We start from the raw sequence: 12,211 nt of genomic DNA on the forward strand, positions 1-12,211 counted from the left end.
GAAGTCACTACCGAGTAAACACTGAGGTGTCGTTTGGGTTCCATCGTGGAACATTTGGATTTCATAATTACTCTCTCTATGTTCCCTACATCTACGTCTTATCTTCAGACAATGGTGGTTGTTGAAGAAGCCTTTGCTCATGTTTCACCTTACGGCTTGCTGAACTGAACTTCAAGAACCATTCTTGAACTTGGAGTTTGGGACTTTGCCACACACACACACACACACGCACACACACACACGAAGAGTTTAGTTTTTGGGGTTAATGTTCAAGGTTTAACATTTTTGAATTCCGACAAACTAACATTTTTACTTTTATTTTTCGTATTATCATAAGTAGTGATTAATAAAATAGTTTTTAACACTGAATCATGACTCAGTGTGTTTCTTTTGTTGCTGGTTCGTAACACTTCCGATCACCCCTCCCCCCTTATTTTCCCTCATTCCTGTGGCCCCCTCACCCCTTCTCTTTCCCCTCCCCCGCCCTCATGACCTGCCCACCACCTCCCTCTGGTTTCCCGTCTCCTTCCCTTTATTCCATGGTCTACTGTCCTCTCCCATCAGACTCCCTTCTTCTTCAGCCCTTTGCCTCTTCCACCGATCGCCTCCCAGCTTCTCCCTTTTACCCCCTCTCCCCCACCCACCTAGCTACCTTCTCCCTCTCACCTATCACCTGCCAGCGTGTGCTCCTCCCCTTACCTATTTATTCTGGCTTCTGCCCCCTTCCTTTCCAGTCCTGATGAAATGTATCAACCCGAAATGTCGACTGTTTATTCCCCTCCAATAGATGCTGCCTGACCCACTGTGTTCCTCCAGCATTTTGTGTGTGTTGCTCCAGATTCCAGCATCTGCACAATCTCTTGTGAAGATGATTTGAGTGCTTGAGCGAGGAAGTCTTGTTATAATTATACAGGGCCTTGGTGAGATTACACCTGGAGTACTGTGTACTGTTTTGGTCCCTTAGAAATGATATACTTACCGCTGAGGGAGAGCAGTGATTGCTGGGAAGATGGGACTGTGATGGGAGGAAAGATTAGGTCAACCAGGTTTGTATATGGTAGAGTTAAGAATGAGAGGAGATCTAATTGGAGTGTAAACGTTCTGATATGGGTAGAGAGACCCGGAAGTGAGGAGGATGTTTCCCCATGCTGGGGTGTCAAGAACAAGGGGACAGAGTCTTGGGAGCCTTGGTACAACACTGAGGATTGATTCTCAGAGGTTGGTGAACTTGTGGAATTCGGTAATTCACTATACAGAAGGCTGGGGAAGTCAAGTCACTTCATTTATTTATGATAAATTTCTGGACTCAAAAGGGATCGGGTGGTATGAAAAAAGAACAGGAATATGGTATCATGATAGGTGATCTGCCATTACTACATTGGAATTGTTCTGAATCTTAAAAAAAGCCCTTTCATTGACATACTGTGGTGAAAATATTCAGTGCATTGTTTGCAAAGTAGTGAATGTAAAGAAAAACTCGTAATATGAAAAAGCATTTTCATTTTAAAGGTGACTTAATAAAAGATGAAAAAAATGTGTAGACTACATAATCCTGTTATAAGTTCAAGTGGGACGGGGGCAGGGGGAGTCTTTTTTTTAAACCTTCTGTAGTATTTCAGAAATTTCATGTTGGACTTGAAACATTATATTCAAGTACCTTGAACCAACAGCTTGAAGATTTCAGCCTTGAAGACCAGCATTCAAAAAGGATGCAAGAAGTGGCCAGATTATCAACTGGTAACCAAGACTCAAAGAAGTGGCAACCAACCTTTCCAAAGTGATTAGTTGGTTGCAACATGCCTTGGGATGCAGTGGTTGAGAAAGAAGTTATGCACATGCAATTTTTGTTGTTTTTACTTTGATGAAATCTGAATGAGTCTTGCAGATAAGATGAACAGAAATATAATCAGAGAGAACTTCTCATGTTACAGCAGCTTGTCTCTTCCCTCCCCCAAAATCCTTTTTGCTTCTCAACTTCAGAAGCCTTCGCCTCGAGGAAAATACAGAATTACCTTCCAAAACCGAGGAATGAAGAGCAAGTTTTTTCCCTTCTCAGTAATTCAGATCATTTTTTTAAATTGTACATTACAGGTGTCAGTGAAATGCCTACAGGCTACATCAATTTTTCAACAGGATTCTCTTGCTGCTTTGCAGAACATAACTCTGGATCCATTTCTTCAGTTTAGCAATTTAATAGACCATTTTTTAAAAAAACTAATACGGTGGGACTTTAACAGCAATTAAATGACAACCCAACACTTCGGAGAATTGGAAGATGTTTATAAAGCACCATGATCATTCTATTTGAAATTTAACTGCAAAAGCAATATTTGAGATAATGATTTGTTTAGGACCAGTTAATAAATTTTGCTTTTGCTATGTTTACTAGTAAATAGATTTCTTACCTCTCAGGTTTAATTGTTCAATTGGTTCTCCTTGAGAAACTTCTTTGTTCTTAAAGTACGATAAACAAGTATCTTTAAAAATAAAGTAGTACTGCTTGTAGGCTTTCAGCATCAGTTTTTTAGGTCTAAAATATGAAAAAAATTCATAAAAAAAGCAATGTGTAATTAGAACCATTATTTTAGTTTGAAGAACATGATGCCTTGCATTTAATTTTCTTTAAAATCTATTTCTATATTAATCCAATCTATTATCTAGTGAACTACTCCAATTTTACTAAATCAAAATGCAACAGTTGCACCCTTCACCAATCAAACATTGCAACAAATCCAGACAAAGGGTAATTCAAGATTTGTTGCTCACATGTGGATATATCATTGGTAATGATACTGTAGGCATTATCCATCCAGACATAGTTAATAAATACCCTTTGGTTTTTATGGGTAGGAAATGTTGCTAGGAACTAAACTTAAGATAACTGAACATGCAGAAACTATGTATACTATTATGGAGGTTAAAGTAAAATGTGGCAAAATACCAGATTAGTCAAGACAGTTTTTGAAAATATCTATTTTGAATGAATAAGGTATCATATAAACCCAAATCATAAATGTAGCTCAGCTCCATTAGTATGAGATTCAAGCTCAAGCTGCAGAATTCATTAGGGAGGGGTAAGAGTTTTGAAATTTAAAAGCATCCTATTGTAGAATGAATGTCATAATGCAGACATTAACTTAATGAATAAACATGCAGTTTCTTTAGGTGATGCTCCAAAAAAATTAACCACCCTTGGCAAAGGAGCTTGGATGGATAAGTTAAAGACAGTTAGTACCTCATCAATATTTAGAAAGTATGAATGTTTATAAAAGCACGGTTGGGGGGGGGGGGTGTTGTGGGGAGAGGGGGATTACTTAAAGTGGAAGAATCCAATGTTAATGTTCAATTTTTATATACATTTTATCCCATGTTTTATTTTTCTCTAATAGACTTAATTGAGAGTGCAATGCATTAAAGCATTTGCATGTGAAATCTCAATGTTGGCACCCCACTATTGCGGTTGGGAAGTGTCTTACCCAGCTCCTCAAATCTAATTGCAATTTATGCATACACCTTTCCAATCTTTGAATTAAATAGTGAATAATTAAACAATTTTGTTTTACATTGTGCAAGACAGATATGCTAAACATATATATATATATATATATATATCTACACACACACACATACACACTCACACACAGAGTGTACTTACCTAAAAATTTTAAGATAATCTGCTAACTTCGGGATGTCTGTGATGTCCTCCTAGAATAAAAGCAGGTACTGTAATTTTTTTTAAAAAATGATTTTAATTAACTTTACATTCTTTGAGCAAGGAATCTAATTAGAGAAAAGGTTAGAAAATACAAAGGCACAATATTAATCTAGGTTTTATTGAATACAAATTCATAGTTATAATTATGTGAAACAGCAGCTGTATCTTTCCAGGTAGCTGGATTAAGGATGAAGTTATTTTGTTCTTCACAGAACAAACTTTTCACATGGTGGATATGCTTTTGCACTTCCCAGACTTCTCCTTTTCTCCATTTCTGCTGCTCTTCCCTACACCTGGTTTCTCTGTTAATGCTTCTCCCATAATTTTTTTTGTTGGTGGTGCTTTTGACTACTTTGCAATTTCCAAAACAAAAATTATTAAAGCTGGGGCAGCTTAAAAAAAGTCAAAACTCTTGTGCTAAGGATAACCCACCAATGCCATCTGTGATAAGGAAGATAATTTAAGCCATAACCTGAACTGGAAGGGTGAAGAGACTGATGAGGAGGAATCTACCAAGGCAATTCAAGTTGGAAGGAAACAGAATATAGAATATTTGATATAGTGGAAACATTGGATGCAATGACAGTAGATTGAGATTTCACTGCAAATGCTTTATGCATTGCACTCTCAAATTAAGTCTAATGGAGAAAAATAGAACATGGGAAACTATGGGATAAAATGTATATAAAAATTGAACACTGAACATGAACATTGAATTCTTCCACTTTAAGTAATGCCCGTCCCCACCGTGCTTTTCTTCTTCCCTTTCCCAGCCCATCTCTACTTTTTCTACTCCCCTTTTTTTCCTTTCCCTCCTTAACTTTGACCCATCCCCAGTGAATCTGCTCTCCCCTCCTCTCCCACACTTACCTATCACTATCTCTCACCTGCATCTACCCATCACCACCTTGTGCCCACCCTGCCTCCCCTCTTTTGTCCACCTATCACTGCTCTGCTTTTCCCTCCTATATATTGCGCTTCCCCTTTTCCTGTCTTCAGTCCTGAAGAAGGATCCTGACCCGAAACATTGACCGCCTGCTTTTCTCCACGGATGCTGCCTGGCCTGCTGAGTTCCTCCAGCATCATCGTGTTTTTCATCTAGATTCCAGCATCTGTAGTCCTTTGTTTCTCTATAAAAATTTATAAATGGACTGCTCAGGAGGGCAATGGAAATAGGAATTCATGAAAAATTATGGAGAAAAGAGGTAAATATTTGAAGCCGTGGATACAAGTCTTTCAAACCAGCGAGGTCGATTGCATGGTTTTCAGTTTATTTCTGTCATGATCTTGTTGAATCCTGCAGAAAGTGGCTGGCTTCTTTAAACATTATCAAGTGATGTGCAATTCCTTTTAAATTTGCAACTAACTGAAGGAAAGGCATGGTACTCCTACCCTCGGGGACATGCTCCAAAATTTCTGATATCCTTCCAGCAAGGATTTTTGATATCCTTTAATAATTACAAGGCCATCATATAAACCAGTCATAATATTGTAGGTATTTGCTGAAAAATCTATCATTGTACATAAAACATTGCTGGGCTGGGATTCACCAGTGAACCTGGCAGAGATCCAGCAAGCCAACTGAAATCCCAGCCCAGGAATGGAGAGAAAAAAAATGCTTGGAATAATAAAGGGTATGCATGTGGCAATTTTTATTTAATTGCATTCATTTACTTGCATTTAATTTTTAATTGTTTCCTAGTTTTTAATTAAAATGTAATTATGTAATAGTATTGTTAACAATGTGGTTTGAATGCCATTTACAGGCATTTTCTCTCCTTGACAGCCTTGTCAACCTTGGGACTTTTTGCAAGGGGCAACCTGCTAACATTATTAGGAGAGAAGACCCAACCAGTTTGCAAAGCCTTCCCTTGTGTTGGGGCTTGTAAGTTTCAACTGGAAAGGCCTGGTGCTGGGCCACACTGACCAGTTAGGCTTGGCTTTCCCCATTCTGAGAGACCAGGCTTCGTGACAGGACTCTGGAGAAATTGGGTGGCTCTGGGTCAGCACCAGATCCCAGCTTCATAAGATTGTGGTGCCTAATCGCTAACCTACCAACCATTACCTGAAAAAAAGTCCACCAAATCCACACTTGTGGCATTACTACAAGACTGGCCAGCCAAATCAGCAGAATGTTTATATTTACTATTGCAAGTATTGCTAGAAGTCAGCCAATAGTCACAGGGCTACTATTGGTCTCCAATCTGCAAATGCATCAAGTTCTATTTGAAATTGCTGAAGTAGCCCTAAAGCTGCTTTCACAGAACTAAAACAGTGAACTAAAAGGAACAAGGAATGCAGAATCAGAGGTGGGAAAAGCAGAGGCACTAGGAGGACACCAAGATAAAAAGCTTATTTAGTAGGTTTCTCTACATTCTCCTTTGCAGAAATACTGTAAATGGTAGATACAGGAATGTGATCTTGAAAGCCAATCCAGTATCAGCAACCAGTACAGAACGGCAACAGTTAATTGCACAGAGAATCAAAGGAAGGCAAGAAATAACTTTAAAGTACAGAGGCGTGGAAGTTATTTTCCAAAGATAAAAACCTTGTGTTAATTATATCTCTCTTCCGATTTTCATTGTAATTATGAACAGAAAATCTGCAGCTTTGAGCAGAAATTTTACGTTGGAATTTCATCACTCATTGTTTCCTTCTCAGGAAAGTCAGTAAAGAACTGTTTTTACTTGCTCATTTTTAACAGCAGCTGCATTTAATTACTAAACCGTTTACTGTGATTTATTCTTTTACAGTATGTGGTTTGGAACACTGAAAAGACTCTAAGCACATTAGTAATCTCACTCCTTTAATTAAAGGAAACATTTTCAAGAACAGTCATTTAAAAAACAAAAAGAAATTTTGGAGGATGCTTGCAGCCAAATATACACTTATTTGTGAATGTGTGCGTATGCATTTTGGTAACTTATTTCTAAATCAACAGTCCTTTATTTTTCAAACTAAAATTTCTGTAAAAATAGTATAATAGAAAATTTTTCTGAATGAAATACATGCATCCAATTTGTTTTTTTTCTGTCAACTCTTGAATTTATAAAAGCCACTGTTTTAATACAAGGTTTCTATCAGCTATAAAACATCATTCAAGGGGTTGCATTTAAACTGTAAAGGGGAGAATCTATATAATCATTGGGGTCCCCTGGATGAAGCTCCTCTCTACTGTGCTTGAAATTTGATGCAGAGGCAGGGTGGTGGAGTTGGGTGCAGGGTTGGGCAGTAAGAAGGCATCAATGTGAGATACTCTAGAAATTCTACTTTCAGAGTGAAAGTTAGTCAACGAGATTATTCCCCAGGTGGAAGGGAGTTGAACATTAAAGAAATGTGTGAAATCAACCCATCCACTGGGGATCTGGGCAATCAGAGGTGGAAGGAGGGATCACAAGGAGTGTTAGAACCAGCCTCCCCCAAATAATCATCCAAAAGAGGTCATGGGTGCTTGTGCACATATTTGCTCCCTCAAATGAAGGATGTGCTCAGATGCCCCTTGAATAGTCAGTAAACCAGAAAGTCTTGCACAGTCCCCTGTCTCGGCAACTTTCACTTTAGCCCTCTGAATGAACACCTTCCTATCTCTCCAAGGATATAATGAGAGTCTGTAAGGTGATCAAATTCTTCACAATCTTTCCTCAAGACTTTCCAACCACAGGACTACTTGTATGGAATGCTTCTCATCAGACAAGAATATGAAACAATGCAGTTATTTTGTTCAGATCCTGGGAGAATGAGTTCTCTACTTCAGCCAATTGTTAACCCAGTAATTAGATAGAGCACATGGAGGTACTCATCTCTGATTTTAGCCACGATTTGTATGATTTATATTATTCAGCTACTTTTACATCACAGTGGCCTCAACACAGTGCATGTATTGTTAGCAACTCAACAGAAGGGTGCAAGACATCACATGGAACAGATATTCCTCTCTACCCTGTCTCACTGCAAAATGACAGCAACTGCATTTCCAATTAATTTAACATACTCAATGCACTTTGAAGCCACTGATAAATGAAGGTACTCAGCAAATGCAAATTTTACTGTCAAGTCTAGCAAAGAGACTTGAACAAAATAACGTCCAATGTGATAAAGTCAAGAGGAATCTTAAATGCTCCAAATTGTATTTTACAGCAAGTTCATTTATGACAGGGTTCCAAAATTGCACTTTGACACAAATGTCAAATTGTGTATTCATTTTGAAGCACAAAACATGGTAATATACCAACTGAGCAACAATTCCAAATACCTGGAATTATTTGACTGATAAATGGAATACATTCCTTTTCAGAAAAAGTAATGATTTAAGAATTTTTACTAAAAAGTACTTACCAAAATTTTGTCAATTTTTCCACCTTCAAGTGTCACCTCAAGACTGGTCAGGGCAGCCTCGACTTCATCGACATCTTCCTCATTTGTGTAGTCTTGCGGTTCAGATAGTAGTGATAACTTGCTTATGTGATACTGAAACAATATTTTAATATTTACTGGAAATGATTACAGTAAAGCACATTTTCCCCAGAATGCTCCCAGACATGACACTTTAAGAATGAATACCTGATTTTATAAACTATTAAACTTACTGTGGCAACCTGCATGCAACATCTCAGCATTTCTGTAATTGCGAAGTATGTGAAACTTAAGAATGCAGATATTGCAAATTACTTGCATGTTCCTTAAAATCAAATTGGCATTGTGTTCTTATGACACAGTTTCCTGATTTTAAATTTGAATTAAATCAAACATGAAAGTTGCTGCTTTTTAAATTAAGCACAATACAAATATATAGTTACACTCCTATGCCTCAGGTAATAGTTGCATATAATATCTTCAGAAAATATGATTTTCTTTGAGTTCTGTTAATAACCAAGCCCATCCCATCAACAGTTAATAGATTTTTGCATTGCTATACAACAGGTCAAAAAACACAAAACATTATAGACCTCATGTAATATTATTGGCTGCTTACATGTCTTTGCCAGCCATTTTAGCAAAGGCATTGAACCCAACATTAAAACAGCACGCAAAGGAAATTTATCTAAAAACATTGAATGTGCCTTATGATGAGTCAGTCACAACTAAACTGGTCACACACTCACTTAGGCAGAAGGTTGTAATTTCAAGAGAGTTTCCAAACAATTGAACACAAATAATATTGCACTGTTCACAGCCTCATTAGCACCATCAATTTTCCTATCATCTGCTAAGTTACTAATCATAACCTCCACATTCACATCCAAATGGTTAATGTAGATAACAAACTGTAATGGTCCCTGCAGGTGGTCAAAGAATCAGATTTATTATCACTGACATGTGTGTGAAATTTGTTGTTTTGTGGCAGCAGTACAGTGCAAGATATAAAGACATTAAATTACGGTAAGTTACAAAAATAAATAGTGCAAAAGAGGAATAACGAGGTAGTGTTCACGGACTGTTCAGAAATCTGATGGCGGAGGGGAAGAAGCTGTTCCTAATCACCAAAGCAACCCTCCACCATCCCTCTCTGACTTTCATTACCAAGACAATTTGGAATCCAATTTGCCAACTTACCTCAGATCTCATGGTATCTCACTTTTTGGACCAATTCCCCTTGCTTACAGCCTCACTGAAGCCCACATACACTATATCAACTGCACTGTTCTCATCAGTACATTTGTTACCCCTTCAAAAAAAAATTCAATCGAATTGGTCAGAGAGGACGATTTTGTTAATGGAGCCAAATTGACCATCTTTGATGATTTGCTACCTTTTCAAGCATAGATTGATCTTCTCAGTCTTTTCCAATAACTTCCCTACCACTGATGTAGGATTCGCTGGCCTGTCATTACCTGGCTTATCCCTGCTGCCTTTCTTGAATAAAGGTACAGCATTTGTTGTTCTTCAGTCATCTGACACCTCACCTGTGGCCAGTGAAGATTTAAGAATCCCCATTGAGGCCCCAGTAATCTCCTTCCTTGCCTCCCATAGCAGCTGGGGGTACATCTCAACAGGCTCTGAGGATTTATCCACCTTTAAGCCATTAAGACACATGTATCTCCTCCTCCTCCTCTTTAACCATAACTGGTTCTAGAACTTCACAAATTTTGAAATTTTACACTACACACCCACAAGAATCATTTGTATCTAAAAACGATAGTGGTTCTGGCACCAACCTATGGAGCATTATGTCTGTCTCCACCCAAGCTGGAAAAAAAATATTTACCATGACTCACTACTCAGTCAGTAAGCCAATTTCTTATCCGTGGTGTTCCTGACCTTTTATTTCATGGACTTCACATTTCCTAAACAGCTTTTAATGCAGGATATAGTAATCACCTTCTGAAAAGCCAAATGTACATCATCCTTACATGTTAGTTCATCAAAAAGCAATTTAGTTTCGTCAAACATGACTTGTTTTTAATCTTCTTATTTCTTAGTCCGTCCCATGGGAGAGGGGATGACTTGCTTCTGTTCCAGTTTCTGAGGGAGATAATGGAGTCACAAGGTCATAAGACAAAGGAGCAGAAGTAGGCCATTCGGCCCATCGAGTCTGCTCTAAGGGAAAGGGAAAAAAGAAAATGAGAAATTGGGAGGGGGGGGGGCAAGGTGGGCAGGCGCAAAAAAAACCCAAACTATTCTAACCCCATTTTCCAGCCTTATCCCTATATCCCTTGATACCCCGACTATTTAGGTATCTATCTATCTCTTCCTTAAACGCCTCCAATGCTGTACCTGGCAAGGAATTCCACAGATTCACCACCCTCTGGCTAAAGAAATTTCTCCTCATCTCTGTTTTAAACCTGTACCCTCTAATTCTAAGATTGTGCCCTCTGGTCCTGGACTCGCCCACCAAGGGAAACAGCCTAGCCACATCTACTCTGTCCAGTCCTTTCAACATTTTAAATGTCTCTATGAGGCCCCCTCTCATTCTTCTGTACTCTAGTGAGTAGAGTCCAAGAGCCGACAAACGCTCATCATACGTAAGCCCTTTCATTCCAGGAATCATCCTCGTAAATCTCCTCTAAACCCTCTCCAACATCAGCACATCCTTCCTAAGATATGTGGCCCAAAACTGTGCACAGTATTCCAAATGAGGCCTCACTAGTGCCCCGTAGAGCCTCATCAACACTTCCTTACTTTTATACACCATACCTCTCGAAATGAATGCCAACATAGCATTCGCCTTCTTTACCACCGATCCGACCTGGTGGTTAACCTTTAAGGTATCCTGCACGAGTACCCCCAAGTCCCTTTGTACTTCCGTACTTTGAATTTTCTCTCCTTCTAGATAATAATCTGCCTGTTTATTTCTGTTTCCAAAGTGTGCAACTGCACATTTCTCAACATTGAATCTCATCTGCCATTTCCTTGCCCATTCTCCTAAACTATCTAGGTCTCTCTGCACCCTTCCCGTCTCCTCAATACTCCCTACTCCTCCACCCATCTTGGTGTCATCCGCAAACTTAGCAACAAAACCATTTACTCCATCATCCAAATCGTTAATGTACAAGGTAAAAAGAAGTGGCCCCAACACCAACCCCTGCGGAACACCACTAGTAACTGGTAGCCAATCAGAACAAGATCCTTTTATTCCCATCCTTTGCTTCCTGCCAACCAGCCAATGCTCCACCCATTCTGTTATCCTACCTGTAATTCCATGACCTCTCATCTTATTAATCAGTCTCTTATGCGGCACCTTGTCGAAGGCCTTTTGAAAGTCTAAATACACAACATCTACCGCCTCTCCCTTATCCACCCTACCTGTGATTTCTTCAAAAAACTCCAATAGGTTGGTCAGGCAGGATCTTCCCTTCACAAAACCATGTTGGCTAGGACCTAGCTTGCCTTGCACCTCTAGGTATTCCATAACCCCATCCTTGAGGATCGATTCCAATAACTTTCCCACCACTGACGTCAGACTAATAGGTCAACGTGTGAACTATAGACTCTCCATAGGTGGGGCAAATGGTGGCTGATAGAGCAGGCAAGTGGTTAGGTTGAGAGTGGTGCACTCCTTATGCAGGGCTTCTATGAGTTACACAGGATTGCAAGAGGCTGTAGAGGGTTGTAGACTTAGCCAGCTTCATCACAGGCACAACCCTCCCCACCATCGAGGACTTCTTCAAGAAGCAGTGCCTCAAGAAGGCAGCATCCATCATTAAGGACCCTCGCCATCTGGGACATGCCCTCTTCTCGTCACTACCATTGGGGAGGGGGTACAGGAGCCTGAAGACCCACACTCAATGATTCAGGAACAGCTCCTTCCCCTTTGCCATCAGATTTCTGAATGGTCCATGAACACCACCTCATTATTCCTTTTTTTGCACTATTTATTTTGTAATTTAGAGTAATTTTTATGTCTTTGCACTGTACTGCTGCCGCAAAACAGCAAATTTCACAACATACATGTCAATGATAATAAACCTGATTCTGATTCAATGCATGGCCTCAAGATTCTCAATACCACCCTGAATGCTCCACCTCCAATTTGAGTGGTCATGGGCCACAGGTTTC

At 39.3% G+C, this 12,211-nt stretch overlaps 1 protein-coding gene across 1 annotated transcript in view; it reads right to left on the reverse strand.

The window, feature by feature from the left end:
* The window catches only part of fermt1 (FERM domain containing kindlin 1), a 72,952-nt gene that overhangs the window by 13,130 nt on the left and 47,611 nt on the right, over positions 1-12,211 (reverse strand). Inside the window, exons 8-10 of the mRNA XM_052011704.1 lie at positions 8,051-8,182; positions 3,656-3,705; positions 2,406-2,530 (exon numbers count right to left, since the gene is read on the reverse strand). Of these exons, the coding sequence (XP_051867664.1) occupies positions 2,406-2,530; positions 3,656-3,705; positions 8,051-8,182 (307 nt within the window). The remainder of the gene's footprint in view (positions 1-2,405; positions 2,531-3,655; positions 3,706-8,050; positions 8,183-12,211) is intronic.

Source organism: Pristis pectinata, chromosome 3 (genome assembly GCF_009764475.1).
Source record: "Pristis pectinata isolate sPriPec2 chromosome 3, sPriPec2.1.pri, whole genome shotgun sequence".
Taxonomy (NCBI): domain Eukaryota; kingdom Metazoa; phylum Chordata; class Chondrichthyes; order Rhinopristiformes; family Pristidae; genus Pristis; species Pristis pectinata.